The sequence below is a fragment of the Coregonus clupeaformis genome, chromosome 20 (genome assembly GCF_020615455.1).
Source record: "Coregonus clupeaformis isolate EN_2021a chromosome 20, ASM2061545v1, whole genome shotgun sequence".
Taxonomy (NCBI): Eukaryota; Metazoa; Chordata; class Actinopteri; order Salmoniformes; family Salmonidae; genus Coregonus; species Coregonus clupeaformis.
Window position 1 is genome coordinate 14,085,550 of NC_059211.1, and position 22,853 is coordinate 14,108,402.

General features: G+C 42.1%; 2 protein-coding genes across 2 annotated transcripts in view; one reads left to right on the plus strand and one right to left on the minus strand.

Annotated features, from left to right (window-relative positions):
• The first annotated feature begins 1,405 nt into the window (after positions 1–1,405).
• LOC121533741 (elongation of very long chain fatty acids protein 4) lies at positions 1,406–10,081 on the plus strand. Its single transcript, XM_041839940.1, has 8 exons — positions 1,406–1,510; positions 1,946–2,009; positions 4,215–4,402; positions 4,513–4,593; positions 7,953–8,009; positions 8,248–8,362; positions 8,648–8,775; positions 9,128–10,081. The coding sequence occupies exons 1-8, from the start codon at positions 1,436–1,438 to the stop codon at positions 9,287–9,289; spliced, it is 870 nt and encodes a 289-aa protein (XP_041695874.1). The 5' UTR covers positions 1,406–1,435; the 3' UTR covers positions 9,290–10,081.
• Positions 10,082–10,160: 79 nt separating this feature from the next.
• LOC121533740 (zinc finger protein GLIS1-like) overlaps positions 10,161–22,853 on the minus strand; it is an 86,216-nt gene continuing 73,523 nt past the window's right edge. The window contains exons 8-11 of the mRNA XM_041839939.2: positions 19,814–20,000; positions 12,611–12,744; positions 11,389–11,547; positions 10,161–11,074 (exon numbers count right to left, since the gene is read on the minus strand). Of these exons, the coding sequence (XP_041695873.2) occupies positions 10,938–11,074; positions 11,389–11,547; positions 12,611–12,744; positions 19,814–20,000 (617 nt within the window). The 3' untranslated portion in view covers positions 10,161–10,937. The remainder of the gene's footprint in view (positions 11,075–11,388; positions 11,548–12,610; positions 12,745–19,813; positions 20,001–22,853) is intronic.

The window sequence follows — 22,853 nt, forward strand, 5'->3', positions numbered from 1 at the left end:
ATACTATTTCATCCTTCCACAATAAATAATAATACATTGCAACAGTGGCCTCCTATATGTTGCATAAAATATGCTTTGGTGCGTTTTACCTCTATCATATGATATAATCAGAGATACACATGCATTGAGGAGACTAAAGACATGTAGACTGACTAAAGCTGGAAGATACAGTATATTTTTATTTTTATTTTTTGTGATATCTAGCAGTTCTGTGGCTGCCGTGCCAAAATTGGGGCGGCAGGTAGCTTAGTGGTTAAGAGCGTAGGGGCATTCCTTACTGGTTAAGAGCGTAGTGCCAGTAACCGAAAGGTCGCTGGTTCTAATCCCCGAGCCGACTAAGTGAAAAATCTGTCGATGTGCCCTTGAGCAAGGCACTTAACCCTAATTGCTCCTGTAAGTCGATCTGGATAAGAGCGTCTGCTAAAATGACAAAAAAGAAATATATATATATATCCTCCATCCACCGGCATTATCACTTTTATACAACAGGTTACCAACATATTCAAAAATTGATTTACATATTTTCATTGAAAACGTTATTTAAGCCTTCCACAGGATATAGTCCCGACACAAATCTAGGGTTGCTAGAGACGCGACCCAGTCGTTCAGTCTTTTGTTCTGTATCTATGGACGCGACCCAGTCGTTCGTTCTAAACGTTCCATTGCCATACTGGCTGGCAACGTTCTTATCCCTCGCTTGCTAGCTAGCCAACTACGGCTAATTTACAGTCACGTCAAAGTAGCTGCATTTGCATTTGTTTAAACTGTTTTCTAATTACGTTTATTTGGATACATCAATAACAATGAGCTAATGTGGCGCGATTTCGTCTGGCATAGAAAATGTGCTCACTCGTCAGGACACTGTTGTTCAGAGGAGCTTGCCAACAACACAGCTACAGTACCACAATCACTTCAAACTGAAGCTGGAAAGACTGCAAATTAGCTGCATTTCGTTTACCTTTTTTCAATTGACCTTTTTTTGTATCCATAAAAATGATGCCAGCTGATTCATGATTTCGACTGGTTGAGAAACGCTGCCTGCCTGTATGTCTCGGCCCGACACGTTAATTACTATGGAAGAGCAGGAGATCGAATTTGAATATTGAAACAACGTTGCAAATGTCGGAGTGACAGACAGCAAGGTTTAGTTAGTCTAAAAGAAATGTGAGAAAATGTCTAGATGCTTTTTATAGTGGAGATCACGTTTATAAATTGCTTGGCTGGGCTGATGAGACAGTGGATTGTGCAGTTAGATGGAGCAGAGTAAATATGCCTTTTAACGTGATAGATTTAGCCGGTGGCAATTTGTGGAATAGACGCCGGCTGGAATACGGTTTTAACCTATCAGCATTCAGGATTATACCCACCCGTTGTATAACAGTCGATAAGGACTGCGAATTCCATATTCTTGAAGAACTTTGAGATACTGGCGTATATGAGCTGTTGTCCCAATGTCCAATCGAAATGCTGTGTGGAGCGCGCGCTGTCACCAGTCCAACGCTTTTGTCGGGTAAGTGCAGTTCATTCATGTAGCACAGCTCTGTATTTTATTTATTCATGCGAAAAGCGTAACATAAATATATGAACAAATATGGATGTTTATTTTGAACTTTTCTTGTAACTATATGAATTTATGGCACGCGTGAAACGCAAAGTAGCCTAATAAAATGTATGCTAACAATGTCATTAATTGCACAATAAAACAAAGTTTAAAGTCCACTGAATGTCTGTCAGATGCATTGAGATTATACTGTGCCTCTCTAATGTGCAAGAAATTGACAAATTATTTGGTGATTCGATGAATTGTCTCAGACTGACCAAGATATATAGAATGGGAAAGTTTAAGTCCTACACTTTGGTCATTGTGTTGTCTGTTTCACAACTTGGTTATGCAAAGAGTGACCTTTGTTGTTAATTATCAATGACCAACTTTCTGTCCCAACAGTGTCAAATGGCTTCAACATGGCAACGCGTTCAGTCCATGCACCAGTGGATTTTAGAGAATGGAGGTATTTGCAGAATGTGTGTACAGTCTTTATGATAGGCTACTGTTATACACTGTATTTGAATTAAAAGGGCACTCATTTCTTTCAGCTTGTCTTATCAGGAGAAAATAAAGCCTACAGTGTTGTCACATTGTGCTGTTATAATGTGAAGGGATAGTGAATTAAATGGTGTATGTGTGTTACAGCTTGGAATTCAGCCCATTCTTACATAATTGCTGCTTTGTGGCTGAGAACACAGTACATCACAGGACTGACATGAACATTTGATTATCTAGTTGCAATTGATACACATAGGACATGCGTCACTAGCCTCCCTCATCACACAGTCAACAGATATCAGAATATAGGCTACTACAAATACAGTCCATCTCCAGGGTTGTATTCATTAGTGCACTCCGTTTCAAACCGTAGCCACACGTCTTGCAACGGAAAGTGAAAATGAGTGGTTCTTTATTGGACAAGTTCAGGTAGCCCCTTCTTGTTTCAGTCCGCTTTCTTCTGTTTGGTGCCTAGTGAATATGACTCAGTTGTATGTACAGTTGAAGTCGGATGTTTACATACACCTTAGCCAAATACATTTAAACTCTGTTTTTCACAATTCCTGACATTTAATCTTAGTAAAAATTCCCTGTCTTAGGTCAGTTAGGATCACCACTTTATTTTAAGAATGTGAAATGTCAGAATAATATTAGAGAGAATGATTTATTTCAGCTTTTATTTATTTCATCACATTCCCAGTGGGTCAGAAGTTTACATACACTCAATTAGTATTTGGTAGCATTGCTTTTCAATTGTTTAACTTGGGTCAAACGTTTCGGGTAGCCTTCCACAAGCTTCCCACAATAAGTTGGGTGAATTTTGGCCCATTCCTCCTGACAGAGCTGGTGTAGCTGAGTCAGGTTTGTAGGCCTCCTTGCTCGCACACGCTTTTTCAGTTCTGCCCTCAAATGTTCTATAGGATTGAGGTCAGGGCTTTGTGATGGCCACTCCAATACCTTGACTTTGTTGTCCTTAAGCCATTTTGCCACAACTTTGGAAGTATGCTTGGGGTCATTGTCCATTTGGAAGACCCATTTGCGACCAAGCTTTAACTTCCTGACTGATGTCTTCAGATATTGCTTCAATATATCCACATACTTTTCCTTCCTCATGATGCCATCTATTGTGTGACGTGCACCAGTCCCTCAGCAAAGCACCCCCACAGCATGATGCTGCCACCCCTGTGCTTCACGGTTGGGATGGTGTTCTTCGGCTTGCAAGCACCCCCTTTTTCCTCCAAACATAATGATGGTCATTATGGCCAAACAGTTATATTTTTGTTTCATCAGACCAGAGGACATTTCTCCAAAAAGTACGATCTTTGTCCCCATGTGCAGTTGCAAACCATAGTCTGGCTTTTTTATGGCGGTTTTGGAGCAGTGGCTTCTTCCTTGCTGAGCGGCCTTTCAGGTTATGTCAATATAGGACTCGTTTTACTGTGGATATAGATACTTTTGTACCTGTTTCCTCCAGCATCTTCACAAGGTTCTTTGCTGTTGTTCTGGAATTGATTTGCACTTTTCGCACCAAAGTACGTTCATCTCTAGGAGACAGAACGCGTCTCCTTCCTGAGCGGTATGACGGCTGCATGGTCCCACGGTGTTTATACTTGTGTACTATTGTTTGTACAGATGAACGTGGTACCTTCAGGCGTTTGGAAATTGCTCCCAAGGATGAACCAGACTTGTGGAGGTCTACCATTTTTTTTCTGAGGTCTTGGCTGATTTCTTTTGATTTTCCCATGATGTCAAGCAAAGAGGCACTGAGTTTGAAGGTCGGCCTTGAAATACATCCACAGGTACACCTCCAATTGACTCAAATGATGTCAATTAGCCTATCAGAAGCTTCTAAAGCCATGACATCATTTTCTGGAATTTTCCAAGCTGTTTAAAGGCACAGTCAACTTAGTGTATGTAAACTTCTGACCCACTGGAATTGTGATACAGTGAATTATAAGTGAAATAATCTGTCTGTAAACAATTGTTGGAAAAATTACTTAGGACATCTACTTTATGCATGACACAACTGACTTGCCAAAACTATAGTTTGTTAACAAGAAATTTGTGGAGTGGTTGAAAAAACGAGTTTTAATGACTCCAACCTAAGTGTATGTAAACTTCCGAGTTCAACTGTATTACTACTACAGTGGGCTACTTTGATATTTTTCAGATAAGAGGACAGACCCATGGCTACTGGTCTACTCCCCCATGCCAGTGGCCTTTATATTCCTCCTCTATCTCGGTGTGGTCTGGGCTGGGCCCAAGCTGATGAAACGCAGGGAACCAGTTGATCTCAAGGCTGTACTCATTGTCTACAACTTCGCCATGGTCTGCCTGTCTGTCTACATGTTCCATGAGGTGTGCTTTTCCTACTCCCATCAAAATGTGTGTTTGTGCCACAGAACTGGGACTCATTATGCGTTATAATGATATGTTTCACCTGACTTATAAGTGTTTTGATGTTGCAGTTCTTGGTCACATCCTTGCTGTCTAACTACAGTTACCTGTGTCAACCTGTGGATTACAGTACTAGTCCACTGGCAATGAGGGTAAGAGTGCTTCTGAAAAGTCCCAATTGTACACCCACTGTTGGACCCCTGATATAGTTGACCTAACTGGCAAATATTATATACCCCAAAATAGTAGGGGAGAACTGTGACAAGAGTAACACTTTTTGTTTTTTTCCTAATTACTCAGCGATCAATAGAGCTAGAGACACCATATTTTATGATTAGCAACTTATATATGTCCTCTACCATTAGCTACTGTAATTTCATTTCTTGGGTGGTCCTGTGTGGCTCAGTTGGTAGAGTACCGGTACTTGCAATGCCAGGGTTGTGAGTACGATTCCCACGGGGGACCAGTATGAATGAAAATGAATGCACTCATTACTGTAAGTCGCTCTGCGTAAGAGCTTCTGCAAAAAATTTAAATTAGTATAAATTAAATAGAACAGAACTACTGTAACGTTACTTTTGTACCTGCCGGCGCGCCGGGAGCTGGCGAGGAGTGCACAATATCTGTCTTATCTCCATGTTTCTGGTTTGTAATGCTCATTACTTTCAACAAACGTACTATCAGACATAATTTCATGTTTGTGTCGATTTGAATAATTCATGCTATAGGTTCGTAATTTATGAAAATGAACCATGGCGTCAACATCGCAATGTTGCGCAACCACACTATTTTGCCTTATAATATTAAACGGACCAAAATGGAATACATAATATGAAACATAAGTTTCTCATCTCACTTTAATGGGAATGTAGTACGAGATGTTTTTCACCATTGCTTAGCCCGACCAATCAGGTACGCTCCTCATGTCTTGATAGAATAAACATCTTTATTCTCTTCACAAACGGCAAACTCATCATGCTCATCACATTTCCATGGTTTGACATGAGGTAATTGACCACCAGAATCATAAAGATATATATTTTTAATCACTAACCTGTCGATAAAAGCTTATGTGAGAAGCTGATCCATCAAGTCAATTGATTAAGGCATAATTCTAATGATTTCATATAATTTTCAAACATTCAGTCACTTGTTGCTATTTTGCTAACATTATAAAAGCAATATGAACTAGAGGAGACAATGGCCTGTGCTTTAAATTGTATTTTATTCCAGGTAATCAGTTTACATTGTGTTACTTTCGTCCCACCCGTCTCTCCTGTAACTTCTCCCAGGCTAACACCCAATACTTTCTAGCATGATGCTTGAAACCTATGCTGTCATTTAGTCACTAGATGGGTTAAGAAAATGACACACTACCGGTCAAAAGTTTTAGAACACCTACTCATTCCTGGGTTTTTCTTTATTTTTTAAACTATTTTCTACATTGTAGAATAATAGTGAAGACATCAAAACGATGAAATAACACATATGGAATCACGTAGTAACCAAAAAAGTGTTAAACAAATCAAAATATATTTTATATTTGAGATTCTTCAAATAGCCACCATTTGCCTTGATGACAGCTTTGCACACTCTTGACATTCTCTCAACCAGCTTCACCTGGAATGCTTTTCCAACAGGCTTGAAGTTCCCACATAAGCTGAGCACTTGTTGGCTGCTTTTCCTTCACTCTGCGGTCCGACTCCCAAACCATCTCAATTGGGTTGAGGTCGGGGGATTGTGGGCTCCCGAGTGGCACAGCGGTCTAAGGTACTGCATCTCAGTGCTTGAGGCATCACTACAGACCCCATGGTTCGATTCCAGGCTGTTTCACAACAGGCCGTGATTGGGAGTCCCATAGGGCGGCGCACAATTGGCCCAGCGTCGTCCGGGTTTGGCCGGTGTAGGCCGTCATTGTAAATAAGAATTTGTTCTTAATTGACTTGCCTAGTTAAATAAAATAAAATATTTAAAAAATTGTGGAGGCCAGGTAATCTGATGCAGCAATCCATCACTCTCCTTCTTGGTAAAATATCCCTTACACAGCCAGGAGGTGTGTTAGGTCATTGCCCTGTTGAAAAACAAATTATAGTCCCACTAAGCCCAAACCAGATGGGATGGCGTATCGCTGTGGTAGCCATGCTGATTAAGTGTGCCTTGAATTCTAAATAAATCACAGACAGTGTCACCAGCAAAGCACCATAACACCACCTCCTCCATGCTTTACGGTGGGAAATACACATGCAGAGATTATCCGTTCACCCACACCGCGTCTCACAAAGACACAGCGGTTGGAACAAAAAATCTCAAATTTGGACTCCAGACCAAAGGACACATTTCCACCGGTCTAATGTCCATTGCTCGTGTTTCTTGGCCCAAGCAAGTCTCTTCTTCTTATTGGTGTCCTTTTATTAGTGGTTTCTTTGCAGCAATTCGAACATAAAGGCCTGATCACACAGTCTCCTCTGAACAGTTGATGTTGAGATGTGTCTGTTACTTGAACTCTGTGAAGCATTTATTTGGGCTGCAATTTCTGAGGCTGGTAACTCTAATTAACTTATCCTCTGCAGCAGAGGTAACTCTGGGTCATCCATTCCTGTGGCGGTCCTCATGAGAGCCAGTTTCATCATAGCGCTTGATGGTTTTTGCGACTGCACTTGAAGAAACTTTCAAAGTTCTTAAGATTTTCCGTATTGACTGACCTTCATGTCTTAAAGTAATGATGGATTGTTGTTTCTCTTTGCTTATTTGAGCTGTTCTTGCCATAATATGGACTTGGTATTTTACCAAATAGGGCTATCTTCTGTACACCCCCCTACCTTGTCACAACACAACTGATTGGCTCAAACGCATTAAGAAGGAAAGAAATTCCACAAATTAACTTTTAAGAAGGCACACCTGTTAATTGAAATGCATTCCAGGTGACTACCTCATGAAGCTGGTTGAGAGAATGCCAAGAGTGTGCAAAGCTGTCATCAAGGCAAAGGGTGGCTATTTGAAGAATCTCAAATATAAAATATATTTTGATTTGTTTAACACTTTTTGGTTACTACATGATTCCATATGTGTTATTTCATCGTTTTGATATCTTCACTATTATTCTACAATGTAGAAAATAGTAAAAAATAAAGAAAAACCCTTGAATGAGTAGGTGTTCTAAAACTTTTGACCGGTAGTGTATGTTTGGAACCTTAAACAACTAAACACAACTCAACAACTGAAAGACACGTCCGGGTCTGTTTTTTTACTTACATTGCTCAAAACCACTTTATGTTGATAACTTGGCGAAACATGGTCAGACTGGGCAGTTTTTTTGTTGTTGCAGGGAGGTCATCCTCCACATTAGGAATGTGTTGACTTCACTATGTCATTCTAGCTTCTGTGTTATCTGAGAAAATGGATGTGTTTACTTTCATCCCTGCTCTTCCATACAAGACATATCCATTGCATCTATAAAGACTGTCCCAAATCCCTGACCATAAGGGATGATGACTCTCTCTTTCTTCACCAGATGGCCAGAGTATGCTGGTGGTTTTTCTTCTCCAAGGTCATAGAACTAGCTGACACGGTAAAGCACAGTAAAGTACATTGAAAATCAAGGTCATATTCACAGTATTCACTAGGCACCAAACTGAGGAAAAAGTACTGAAATGGGGAGGGACTGCTTAATAAACATTTTGTTTTCGGTTCCAAAACTTGTTCCTACAGTGTGCACTAATGAATATGGCACAGGCCAGGATTAGCATCAGAGTCATGTGAAACACTGGAAGCCCATTCTAAACCCATTCCAAACTCTTAATTGTCAGGTGTTCTTCATCCTGAGGAAGAAGAACAGTCAGCTGACCTTCCTGCATGTCTATCACCATGGCACCATGATCTTCAATTGGTGGGCAGGGGTCAAGTATCTGGCTGGAGGCCAATGTAAGTCTAGCATGACAAAGACCAGGAGTTTTTCCTGAGCACATGTCCTGACCAGGAAAACTCTGGACCCTACTTGTTAATGCCATAGATTTGTTCAATACCTGCAAATCTTTAACATCTTATAACATTTTGTTATCAACTCCCTGTTGGCACTTCTCATCACCTGGCAGACTATTCAGAATAGTATCTCAATGGTATGCTATAGCAAATTGTCCTTTCCATTCATGACGTAGCGGCCGTGCAGCAGATGGTTGAGATGTTTTGTGTTCCTCTGTCTCCTCATAGCGTTCTTCATCGGCCTGCTCAACACATTTGTGCACATCGTGATGTACTCTTACTACGGACTGGCTGCCCTGGGGCCTCACATGCAGAAGTACTTATGGTGGAAGCGCTATCTGACCTCACTACAGCTGGTTAGTGGCTCTAGCTTCGGCTCTGCATACATCTAGTAGGGTTTAAACATAAAGTGGGTAGGCTTGCACTTGGGGCGCGTATCCTGAACCTAGATTAAGCCTAGTCGTAGATGAAAAAGCTATTTCAATGGAGAAACTTCTTTGAGCATGCTTTTTAATCCAGGACTAGGCTTAATCTGTGTCCAGGAAACTGGCCCTTTGGGTTTGTGAATAAGATTATTTGGTAGCTTAGGGTATTGAGACTTGCAATTGGTAAAAAACAGATAATGTTACGTCTATGAATGGATATAGTGTATAATGTATCTGAAAACTTTCTGAACCTGAACCAATGTTCTCCTGACTGTGGTTTCAGCTCCAGTTTGTTCTGTTGACCACTCACACGGGCTACAACCTCTTCACTGAGTGTGACTTCCCAGACTCCATGAACGCTGTGGTGTTTGCCTACTGTGTCAGTCTCATTGCTCTTTTCAGCAACTTCTACTATCAGAGCTACAGGAAGAGCAAGAAGACATAAAGGATATGGACAATCATGCACTCACTGTGTCTTACTGTACCTGAATTCAATTCACTGTCAAATTTAAACATTTTGTAATACATTATCTGGAGATGCATTATTTTTGTGAAGCATTCTACAATATTCCCTATGGTCTCTACTTCCCGCTGGGCAAATCAAATTTTATTGGTCACATACACATATTTAGCAGATGTTATTGCGGGTGTAGCGAAATGCTTGTGTTCCTAGCTCCAACAGTGCAGTAGTATCTAACGTCAATTCAACGTCTATTCCACGTTAATTGAAAGGAAAGAGACTGGCATGGGTATTTGTGTTTGGCACATATGTGCTATACAACTTAAATAATGAGGTAGAGGAGATATTTTACAGGTTGTCTCAATACAACAGCATTCATTACTTTTCAGATTGTTAAAGTGAAACATTGTGGTTTGTAAGCCTGCTTGCAGCATTTGAGAATGCCCAGAAGAGGGCAGAGTCTGTCTATGGTTGGTGCTTCACTTACCAGTGTGTCAAGCTGTAGTAGAACTGTTGCCACTGTCTAATTTGTCTGCAACTTGAAAATTCACATATGTATACACTACTTTATGTAGTGCTGCTGGTTATATCTTGGGCACATACATTTCACATTATAGCAGATATATTGTGCTTTAGTTATTTGAAACGTGTAATTAGGCAAGGATCATGTACTTTGTGCTATAACAATGTAATAACACCAAGCAAGGGCCGTAGGAAAATGAGAAGAATACTTTTTTGTTTGAACGCTCCCATAATTAAAATTGTATTTTTCTTTTACTATGACATGGCATTACCCTGCACCTGCGATAGTTCCTTAGATGTGCATACCACCATTAGAAGAAAAAGTCACCATTTGTTTTATTGTAATAGTATTTATTTCTTAAACTTGGAAATAACAAACATTCAAAAGACTGCTTTAAACAAACTGTACATTTATACACATGATAAAGTAGATTTGACTGTGTTCCAGAATATGTAATGTATGACCATCCACCACCCCTCCTTTTACCTTTCCAGAAATATCTTAAGACAATCCAAACAAATAAACAAACACAAAAACAAATAAAGGAATGCAAACAAGTCATTTTTTCCACTGTAAAAACAACACAGCAAAAGTATATATATATTTGTCTACATTTCAGTCTTTAGTAGATTGAATGATGTAGAGACAGAGCGGGAGAGAGAAAGGGGAGGGAGTTCTGGAGTAGGTCATGTCTCAGTTTGAAATGTGTCCATTTGGATGCATCTGAGTCCATGTGGTATCTGTTCGGCAGGGCTGTAGGGAGCTCTGTCGTGCTACAGAGTTATGACTGACAGTTCTTTCAGAGCAGTAGAAAAAGCTACAAAGGTTGGCCATTGACCAGTGGAACCATGGAAGAACTTATTATTCTAGGGTCTATCTCAATACTCTAAAATTCCCTTTCCTAGTCCCCTTCCTTTCATCCACCCTGATCTAACAAAAAAGCAACGCAGAGGTTTGGAAGCTTCCGATTGGCTTGCTTTCCCTTAGCTTGTTTCCTCTAGATCAGTACAAACTCGAAAGGAGATCAAGGAAAGGATGCCACTTCAGACTATTGAAATGCATCTTCCATGAGAGGCCAGTATAGCGGTACATAGGGCAGCATCAGGTCCTCTATGTCTCTGTGTAGACAGAAGACATCTGGCTCAGGCTGCGGTCGAAGCTGTTCACCTGGAAGAAGATGCTCTCCTCTGGGCTGGAGGAGAACTGGCACCCCCCTGGCCCCTGGAGATCCTGGGCCAAGCTGAAGCCTGGGGGAGAAGAAGCCATGACTCCTTAGATACAAGCTTTGATGCTACGCTTAAGTGTGTGTGTGGAATGGTTGATCTAACCTACATCAAGATATCTTAAAATTCTGTCTTTAAAAAGTAATGAATTGCTTTATCACACAGGCACACACAATATACTTCTTGTTTAGGAAGTGAAGAAGTAGGTGAAAAGACAGAATAAACAATAAATTACATGAAAAGGGGTGAGATGGAGAATAATGACAGGGAAGCACATCAATTGTTAGAAGAGGAGGATGAAAAGGAGGAAGTGGAGGTGATATATCCCAGGGTCTCACCTGCAGGAGAGCCACTGCTGGTGCTGGACATGTGGAAGCCGTTGTGTTGGTGGGAAGTGTAGCCATGTGAGTCCGCTGGTAAGTGAACACCACTCACAGACTGCTCCATTCTGTAGGAGTCTCCAAAATGGAAGCAACTCTGAAAGCTGCCTTGGTAATCTACAGAGAGAAGGAAGGAGAGCGTCAAGCATTGAAATAAAATTACTGGAATGGGAAAAGCCCCTCACACTAATTTAACTGGAACACTCATGGATACACTAAATACGGCTGCTAGACCCTAAGACTTGAATGGGAATACCTGTTTTAGTAATTATATTTCTATGGGCTAAAGAGGGGAGGAGAAAAAGGTAATAAAAGTGTCTGAAGGTGGCATTCATTGTGACCAAACAATACGGTATGTTAAGGAGTGATTATTATGTTTGTAAAGTGATTCCATACATTGTGTGGCTTCGAGCTATTATAACGCTACATTTGTGTTAGCGCGCTAACTCTTCCAGTTCCTTAGTGGTAGCATTTGTCAATTGTCCCCTTCTCTTTTTGTACTCAAGTAATGATAACGTGAAAGCAGCCCTTTCTGGAGCGCTTTACGCAACTCCCCGACCACAGCGTGGTTTGAGAGACGTCCATGCGTAGATCTTTAACAGGGAAAGCTGTGTTTAAGGCATTAGGGAGCAGGTCTGGAGTGACAGCTAACTAGAGCAGCCTTGGTGGAGCTCTGAGAGAGAGACAGCTGACTACAGAAGGCAGCGTTTTGTTGGCTAATTCAGAGCAGAGGAGGCTTCCGCCTGTGGTTTTGCCTGCTCTGTCTCTCTGACAGCAATGCTAAATGCTCTGACAGACCTACGGGCCGCATCCCAATTCTCCGACACTGCTTCCTCTACTTGTGTCCTTTCATGTTCATATGGTGGTAAAGTATGAGGCCTATTCAATGGAATGGAATGTTTTAAAAGGTGCAGTTAGAAATGTATTTGATGCTCTTCTCTATTCCACACGAAATAAAGTTGTGTCAGTTCCATAAAAGTTCAAGTGGGGTGTTCAGAGAGTTGCAGATAGAAATGTATTGCATAGAACTGCTTGCATTATCTATCCTACATGACAGAAAGTGGAGTCGGTAGTGTAAAACACATTTAAATCTTTAACCAACTCTCTGAGGCTTCCAGCCCACTAAATAGCCCAGTTGGTTAGCTTGGGTTGTATTGAGTCTGGTCAGGGCTGGTCTTACCGTCACTGGCAGCCTGGTGGTGGTAATGAGAGTAGGGCTTGTGGTGGGGGTGGATGTGCTGTTGCTGCTGCTTCTCCAGGGGAGGAGGAGTGCCTGTACCCTTCATCCCTGGGGAGAGGAGAGGACCCGACACCCTGCAGGAGAGAGAGAGCGAGAGCTAGAGCAAGATAATTAATTGTCTAATTTCCGAATATTTTTACATAATCAGATGCTCAAGTGCATCAAAACAATGATTTACTGTATACACTGTATATACTGTGGTTACATATGATTATTTGAATCAAACGTCTCTTTATCAAAGTGCTATGTACTCAGCAACACATTATCTAACCAACACACTTAAAGAGTCTTGAACGCCCCTCAGAAGAACATATGTTGTACTGTATGTACTGTAGTCAGTAAATGGAAACTTCAGCTTCCATACATAATCCTCCATCTATCCCATATTACGATCTAAAGTCAATAAACACGAGAGTGTGCATTCGACTGAAACCAAGCCCCCCGTTTCTTTAACTCCTTGCCTTGTGGCCTCGGAGGAGAAAGCCTATTCGTGTTTACTATCTCCAATATTTTAGAGATGGCATATGAGCATGACATATTTGTGACAGAACGGCTCGGGGCGAGCAACGACCAAAGCTTCCTCATAGACTTTCTGGATTGTGATTAAATAAATAAAGCTTTGTCCGTGGTGGTATTAGACACAGATGTGTGCAAACAAATCTTTAGAAATGGTAAGCAGAATAGCTCCAACTAGACGGTACTGTGCCAATACCCAAAAGATCTGTGGAGTGTATTCCCCTTGTTCTTCAGTTCACACTTCAAAGACTCACACTTTGCATTGAGCGCACCACATTTCAGAGAGGAAGGAAAACAACAACAAGCGTGATGAATTGTTTTTTAAAACAGAGTTATAACTAACAGATGGGAACTTGTTCCAACCATTTGAATTAGAAACATGGTTACGCCGTTAGGACTTTGGAAAAACCTGCAATCAACGTGAAAAAAGTCATGGAATGCAGTGGGTTTTGGTGAACTTCTATTGTATTCAAGCGTTATGACAGCAGATTTTCAAAAGGATACCACATGCTCTTACAAAATACTGTCACAGGAACCTTCCATAAATACTGTCACAGAAAGCATCATTTGTATGTAATCCATTCAGTTCTTCTATCTATTCAGAAAGCTGCACTCTCCCCTTCTTAATCTAACCTCTTCTTGTTGTGTCCAGTCAATTACATGTGGAAAACACAGTAGGCCTATGTCAGTATTAAAGGACATCTGGGTGACATCATCCCAAACATTTCAGATGTCTTCTGAGTGCATTTCAACCATTTGAAACATCTATGAAAAACATCATGCCTATTTTCTGAAGGGCATTTATTAGAAAAATAATTGTACTTAGTCCATTTGCAGAAACAAATATCACATTTCTGCTCTGCTCCCAACACACTTTCTTTCCTAACTAAATAAAACAGATATCCAGACCAGTAAGATACAAATCTCTATAAAGAGGCCCAATCTCCTCACAAATATTCAATAGCCACTTAGTACTCTTTTCCAGTTGTGTTTCACGAATGCCAACACCTAAACTGTTGCTGTGTTACTATGTGCCATGGATGGATACATATGGTTTACAGTACGGGCTCTGTGAATGTGATGACAGAGAGTTGCTGGAGGCAGCAGAGAACCTCAGATGACTGTTCACCTCTAAGGCCAGGATGACATAGCTCTAACTGTGTGAGAGAGCTAGCTCAACTACAAGGTCAGTACCACCCAGTGCTAAGACGCTACCTGGCACAGCCTTTCTACACCCCACAGGAACAGATTAAGTTTCAGGCACAGCCAGGGCTCCCTTGAAAAATAGATTCTTATATCAATGGGACTCACCTGGTTAAATAAAGGATACATAGATAAATAAACAAGGTTATGTCTAATAAAATAAAGATATGCGTTAGAGATAGGTATTTTGAATGTGTCCATATAGGCCTTTCTATTTGAAACCTCTCCATGTACTAACCATGGACTCATCCACCTCTTTTTAAGCTACCATGTATCCTAAAGCAAACCCTCTGTGTCTCTCTCCTGCCTCTTGAGCTTAGAGAGCCACACGCCTCTCCACTAAACACACACAGAAACATTTGAACCAGCGCAGTGTCGAACCAACGTCTTCTCCCTGCCTAGCGTTAGCATTAGAACTAGCACTTAGTGGGCCTCCACGCTAGCGGTGAGCGTGGCTAATCCGTCCATTGGCACGGGCCCAGTGCCGCGGCCATGTGTTTCTGCGGAGAGCGGCGCTCCCCCGGGAGCTGCTGTCAGCACAAACTCAGGAAACAGTTATACTGTTCATATTTTTACAAGCAGCCTCTATGCGCAGCTAAAGTGAATCATAAGCTAATCACTGCCAGCTGCCGCGTGCTCAGGCTCAAGGAATGAGGGGAATCTTTCATATGCTGTACCGAGTATAAATCTCTCCCCTGGTATTCACCTTCCCTGATAATCCTCCATCCTCCTTCTCCTCCTCCTCCTGTCATTACTGCCTTTTTCCAACCAGCCATCCCTGACCCCTTCTTCTGCTGTGAAAGAGTGGTTTAACCCCTGACCCCTGAAAGATTGACATAGAGGCTATTAATAGATAGGCTATTGGCTATTGGTCGAGATCAGGGGTGGGATGATGAGGGCTAGGGGTGAGATGTTGGGGTGAGGGCTTCAGATTGACGGGGGGAGAGGGTGAGTGTAAAAGAACTGAGGGCCAAGTGTTTGAGGGACCTCACTGCTTGGAGCATTCAGCCAGATAGTCTTTGACTCAGCTTACTGGCAAGGCAATAGTACCGTGGATAGACTATGGCTCAACGACTCTGACTCAATTTACCTGACTTAGTGACTATGACTCAGTTAACCTAACTTATAATACTGAGTGAATATGACTCAGTTAACCTAACTTATAATACCGAGTGAATATGACTCAGTTAACCTAACTTATAATACTGAGTGAATATGACTAAGGTAATACGTCAAAGTGAATATGATTCCGGGAATATGATTTGATTCAGTAGACATAGATTGAGCCCTAAAATAAACTTGGCTTCAAGTACTCCTACAATAGACCAAACGGATCAGGACTATGCATTCCAACCTGGACACTGTAACATCACCCTCGGGCTAAAACAATCCAGTCAAAATGATTCACATTCCTACAACACAAGCAGGTATGTATGGAGGACGTGGACGTTATCAGCACTGGATTATCTGTCAGGTTATATACAGTCTATAAGAAGCAAAAAATAAAATTGGCAGTGATGCAATCCTTTGCCGTTCTAGGATCTGTCCTCTAAGGCTTGGTTCTGTCTACAGGGATGAGGGGATGGAAAGATGGGAAGAAAGATGGAAAGAGAGCTTGATGTTCAGGATGAAGATTCATGAGGAGAGCTGCTCTGCTCCTCGTTCGTCTTCCTTCACCTGCCCTTCCTGTCCCACTGGGGACCATGGATCAGACCCCCTTCCGTCTCCCCTCGGCGGCCCAACATTAAGCCCCTCTGATGGATGGGCATGGGCGGCTTGGCGCGGGACGGTGGGAATGCGCCTGGTTCTGGTTAGCGCGCTAAAGCCACGCGTGAGAGACGGGCCGTGCTGAGCTAAGCTAACCCTACAGCCCAAGACTAAGCAGTCAAGGAGCTTTTCCTGGGCCCATAAAAGCTCTCTGTTTGTTTTAGTGAGATAACCGCCGAAAAAACTGGAGGAAACACTGAAACACTACATACATTTTGACTTTGAATTGTCTGAATTGTTCTTTGAATAAGCCATTTAGCAAAGGCAGTAAAAAAACATGACTAATCCTACTACTACCACGTCCAGAAACGTATATATGACTCTGACCACGGCCTGTCTGTTGAAGTAACGACTATGATGGAATGTTTTTGTTTGACTTGGGAGATTGATACTCTGTGCAGATGATTTAGGGGTGATAATGAATGGAGGGATGGATGGAGGATCGATGGCATTGAGTTACTCGCTGACTGTGAATGACTGTCTCCCTTCAGAACCGTATCTCTTAACGCTGTCTCTGCAGCCACTCTAATTCAATTAGATTGTGTCAATCACAGTTCCTTGTACTCCACAAGGTATCAAACCATGTCAAACTAATATTTGCAGAGGGGCTCTAATATCAATACACAGGAAACATTCTGTCTGCCCGGCCCCTGTAATTATAGAACGGCATATGGTAAAGAGGCACTGAATGACAACCTTTACCACCCATCGTCGCTTATAAGCCCCTCACCAACTGTAGAATGGCCGTGTCTGTGAGAGAGGCCCCGCGTGTCTCTCGCTCCTGCTCCAAGCTCCATACGCATGCCACAGATCACAGAAAGCATATTTTAACTGGCATATTTTAATATCAGCTTCAGAAAAATGACACTGCTATTTACAAAGTAAAATTAGTCTAAATGGCCCATTTGAGCCAGAGTAAACACATTTAACTATGAGGTCAGAGGCTGCTGCTGCACTAGAGTCAGGTTAGTTAGATAATTTTGTCAAAATGTTTAATGTCCTGCTAAACCGTTTGGGAAAAACAAGTGCGGCGCTGCTATTGACTTTGGCAGCGGCCTGTATACTCAAGGCTTTAAACATGTAAATCAAATGCTCCATCTTCAGGCAAATGTGAGTAGACGTTTCATACCCAGTTTGTTGTAGGTCCTGGCACAGGTCTCTCTCTCTTAGATGGGCAGATAAAGCTGTACTGTTACTGTATGTATGTGTATAGTACATGCATTTTTGGTCAGGTATCGCAATTTGATAAATTTGATGAAATCCACAAAGTGCTGCAATTCTCGTAATGAAACGCTGTCATCGCGTCACAGACGTACAAGTAGGCGCTTTGGGTGGGCAAAGAGACAGACGTGAACAAGAGCGATCACTTAAGCCCTATGTCTTGCCAGCTGGCACTTTATCTTCATTTGTAAGGAAACGTAGGAAAATTATCCACTTACATCATCCACTCACAGTGGTATATTTCAGATGGTCCTCATCAATCGTACTGAAAAACAGACCCCTGTCTCACTTCCAATATGTCATCATATTGGTGTGTGTGTGTGTGTTGTGTAACTGGTGTTACAAAAGCCTAATCACACTGTCTTTTCACTTTGCATCTCTCTCCCAGTAGCAGTAATTGTGTGTGTATGTAGTACTACTTACCAAGGAATCCTGAAACCACATTGTAATTCTACAGAGTTCTATTCCTGCTGTTTTAATGCTTGACAAAACACAGCACCTTCCAGAAAGGGCCTAACATGACATCTCACTGCACGCAAGCTCGCACATACACACACACAAACACACACACACACACACCATGCTTATGTAAAACTATTCTTTTGTTACCATTTTTGCAATGCTTGATTGTATCCCCATTGCCTCCAAATGTTTTTTAATGGTGAAACGTTTTTTCATTTTCTCTCCCTCTGGTTTTCACCCCGTTGTTTTGTACAGTACACACAGTGCCTCCTGACGACACATTGGCTTTGTTACTGTGCTCTGCTGGATCTCTGGGGAAATCATAGACACTAATAGGAAACATGCTGAGAGAGAAAAAGCACAGAGAGAGAAAGAGAGAAAGAGAGAGAGAGAGAGAGAGAGAGAGAGAGAGAGAGAGAGAGAGAGAGAGAGAGAGAGAGAGAGAGAGAGAGAGAGAGAGAGAGAGAGAGAGAGAGAGAGAGAGAGAGAGAGAGAGAGAGAGAGAGAGAGAGAGAGAGAGAGAGAGAGAGAGAGAGAGAGAGAGAGAGAGAGAGAGAGAGAGAGAGAAAGAAAGAGAGGGAGACAGACAGAGAGAGAGAGAGAGAGAGAGAGAGAGAGAGAGAGAGAGAGAGAAAGAAAAGTTGGACCAGATCTCTCTCCTCTCTCTGAGGCACTGAAGTAAACCTAGAGAGAGAGAGAGAGAGCAGCCAGAGTGGGAAATGTGTTTGTTAATCTGCAGCAGGATTTAGTGCCTCTTCAATGGAACAGACGGTAGCTAGCGCTCTGTTAGCATCTCTAAGCCTAGTTAGTACTGCACTTATCATACACCAATGCTACGTAATAAAATACTATAGGTATTGTATTAGTATTAAACCACTATATTGTAATTCTAGCCAACATGTATTTCGAAAAAGGGAATCTTGTTAGAATTGTGCCTCTACTAAATACAATCAACACTTGTTCAAAATGAATTAGCTGACACACATCGGTGTGTATATGCCAAATAAAAGTGACAACAGATTACACGGACAGGGCTAAATCAACATGGAGTATGTTTAACGAACTGAAGGTTAAGTGCTGTTAATGCACTACACAATCACACAAATGGAGTCATCACCACACTGCTTTGACAGTTTCATCTTTAAAACCTTTGTTTAATCCTGGGCCAAACAGTTAGGTCATTGGGAGTACTCTGTAACCCCCAGTTGGGACTCGAATGGACCTGTGGATCATTGGACACAATGCCAGAAATAGAGTGGATCTTATTGGCTGCATCATTCTGACCTCACCATGGCCTCCAGAATTGTCTCCTGTGAGTGCTGTATCTGAAGGGTCATGGTTATGGCTACGCACCCTATTGCAGTACTTTTGACTAGAGCCCTATGGGGCTCCCTATAGGCCCTGGTCAAAAGTAGTGCACTACATAGGGAATAGGGTGCCATTTGGGACAGAGCATGGGTTTTGATTTTGATTAAGACAGCTAAAGTGATTTGACAGTGGGCCCGAATATGTTTTTTGCACTAAAATGGGAATTGTTTTTGGATGACACACAACAGAGTAATAATTTATATTTCGCAAGTGTCCTCACACTGTGTTGGGATCAGCGTGATAATATTGATGAAATGTATGCTATAATAATGTGTATGTGCAAGTGTATGTGTGTGTGTGTGTTTGAGTGTGTGTGCATTAAACAAATCAATATTACCATAGATATGTGACACAGGAGGCTGCTGAGGGGAGAATGGCTCATAATAATGGCCAGAACGAAGCAAATAGAATGGCATCAAACACCTGAAACCATGTGTTTGACGTATTTCATACCATTCCACAAATTCCACTCCAGTCATTACCACGAGCCCGTTCTCCCCAATTAAGGTGCCACCAATCTCCTGTGGTATGTGACCTGTGACCACAATAGAGTGTGTGTATAATGTACATACAGGATTTCACAGTAGTATGTTATAGGGGACTCACCCGTCACGTGTGCTCTCCATGGTGGACAGAGGGGACAGATGATGCGGGCTGCTCATGTCCCGGTCCAGGCGGGGCTGTCTGAGAGGCAGGTCAGGGGCGGAGGCTGAGCCAGGGGTGGGGGCTGGTCCTGGGGAGAGGAGCTCCACCGAGACACCGTGATGGGGAGTGCTGGAGCCAGTGTACAGGCCTGAAAGACAAACAAGGATAATTCACTAAATGTGCCAACTTGAGGCCCTCACTCAGCCAAGTTCCCTTTGACAAAATTAAAAGCCTTTTCATGGCAACAAGCTTTTGTTTTCACAACTGATCATCCAGTCAGAGAGAGCTTTAAAAAATAAAACGTTCTATTGTTTTGTGCTGTTTGTGATTTACAGTACATTGTTTGTGCTGCCACAGGGGTTGGCCTCGGTTGTCCTTTAAATGTTTTGTTCTGGCTACAATACTATTTATTTCGTACAATAGAATTAAGATTTCTGATGAGAAGAGTTTATAGGAATTTTGAACATGAGTGAAGTTGAGAGAACAGGCACTGTGGCTCGGGATCTCTCTCTGTGTGTGTGTGTGTGTGTGTGTGTCTGTGCGTATACGTGTGTGTGTACATATGTGTGCCCCTGTGCCAGTCCCTAAATACTTGTAGCAGTTTAAATGCATCTGACCTTCCTGTCTGAGCATCAGAAAAGAGTCAGTCTACAGATGTAGGATCTTAATTTGAGCCAGTCTCCTACAGCAGAAAAATTATCCTGCAGCAACAGGAATTGTGAATTACTATGTGGATTATAATTCATGCACATTTTGTAGCCATTTATACAGTATATTTTCATAAGGGAAAATCAAGTCTGAAATTTCAAAGTGGAAATTACAAACTTTAGAAGCCTTTTTAAACCTCAAAACACTACAAGTTTTCAATTTAAAGTTCTCCTGCAACAGGGTGTTCAAATTAAGATCCTACATCTGTACTTCTGTTGGATGGTGATTCACATCAGCAATGTAACAGTGAGAGGCTCATGACAAATCACAATGACAGCTGAATGCTCTGCTGAGAGCTCCACTTGAAAGAGCTCAGCTCTGTCCAGGGGCTCTCAGATTGCCTAAGAGGGTCAAGGCACTAAAGTCAGCAGCCCCCTCTGCTTCTCACTGCTCCTCCTGTACTGTAAATATGTTCTCTCGTCTCTCCTTTCCTCACTCTGTCCTGTCTGTGATGTCTTTCCCAGTGTCCTGGGGGACAGCGTAGCGTCGTTGACTGTCCAGGGCAGTGAGGTGGTGAGGAGAAGAGAGGAGGCGAGAGGAGCGCTCCTGGTTTCTGCAGTACTGTTCCCCCAGCTGTGCTCAAGTGGAAGCAGGGCCTATCTGACAGCTCTCTGAAATGGTTACAAGCTTGATTCATTACCCCCAAATCATCAATCACAGACCTTAAATGGTTTCCCCTTTAGCCCCGACATCTGCTACCAGACCAGCAAACATTCTACAAATAATCGCTGTGATTGCTTCAATTTCATCGCTTGCCTCAGCGGTGCAGGGTTTCCCTGCGCGTTTCGGGATGGTTATAGGAGTGTTCTGTGACGATTCTAAATGTTTTCTTTTTATATGGGTTCTGAGAGGGTTCTGTGACAGGCCTGAGAACGTTCGGTTGTGACAGTTCTGACAAGGATCTGTGACGGTTCTGAGAGTTTTCTCTGTGAGTTTTGTGATTCTTTGTGAGTTAGGAGGGGGTTCTGTAGGGTTATGAAGGGTTAGGGTGATGTTTGTGGTGACATTAGTAGGCAGCATAGCCTGACTTGTAGACTGTCATACTGAGATGGACTTATGGTCATCTACAGTAATGTGCTCTAGCAGTTGAAGTTAATCCTGAAACACACTAATTCAGGTCCTAAAAGGAACAAAGATCTTTCTGAGTAAGATTGAGCCTACTGAACATCTATTTAGCCTTAGAACTAAAACCTACAGATACCAAAAACCAAGCCATTTTAAAAACCAACCAACAGAAACACAAGATTCACAGCAACTAGAAGTGCTACTCATTGTCGGCTATAGAAGTGTTAATGTTGAAGAGCCTCCATGCTCTGCCCATCCTGCTGACTATCCTCCCTCTGTTGGCTAGAGAACAAAGCTCAACACATGCAATGATGAATCCCATTTCATTTCGCCTGGCGTAAACCCTAACAAACCCGCCGTCCTCGAACGCCTCCTAATCAACCAATACGGCCACAGCAACACAACAGCTCCTGCGGGCTAGAAACCATTTGCACATTTTGTCACAATTGGAGCTAGCAACACACCCACTCAAAACAGAGGGAGAGGAGAAGGAAAGATGCCAGTATTTCAAGCATCGATTCAATAATCAAAGACAACTTAAGATTTCATAGTCCCCCCAGTAAATGTGCATTGTGTTCCCATAACAATAACAGAGAGAGATGGGGAGTCTGGATTGGACAAACTGAGCAAACAATGGCAGATGTGTCCATAAACTGTGGACACTGCAGGGCATCTCTCCTTTCCTCCATAGTAACACTATATTTGATCCTGCTCATCAACCTCTCTTTCGCAAGCCATTTGACTGTACTATAGTCTATGGGATCTCCATAGAGAGATTTCCAAGTTTATTCAAAAAGTAAGCACTTTTCAAATGTGAATCGGAGAAGGTCACATTAAGTGTTAATTGCAAAACACAAATGTTAGCCATTTGCAGATGTTCTTTATTATGACATCTCAGTTTGATTTCCACCAAGTCCTAAATAACTCTCAACCAGCGGGAAGTGAGGCGAAAGTTTATTGTAAAACATGAAGGACTTGTTTCCAAACCGAGTCAGTTCTAATTAATCCATCAGGTATCACATTCAGCATGAGATTGAGCTGAAGGCACTCAGGCCAATTGTCCTCATGGCTGGAAATCAGCATGTCATGTCAACATTTACTGTAATATTAAAGATAGATCAGTGTGTCGGGTGGTGAATTGGGGGTTAAGGGTTGGAGTAGGATGAAGTTGTCCTGACCTAGAAGCTGAGCTAAGGTCAGTTTTGCGTTAGGATTTTTAAGAAAGCTG

What these genes read in the sequence shown, in the direction of transcription:
- LOC121533741 (XM_041839940.1), top strand. Translation starts at nt 1,436, where the DNA reads ATGAGCTGTTGTCCCAATGTCCAATCGAAATGCTGTGTGGAGCGCGCG. An exon ending in CTAGTCCACTGGCAATGAGG is followed by an intron (nt 4,594 to 7,952) that starts GTAAGAGTGCTT and finishes TTTCTTCACCAG; the next exon opens with ATGGCCAGAGTATGCTGGTG. An exon ending in GTATCTGGCTGGAGGCCAAT is followed by an intron (nt 8,363 to 8,647) that starts GTAAGTCTAGCA and finishes GTCTCCTCATAG; the next exon opens with CGTTCTTCATCGGCCTGCTC.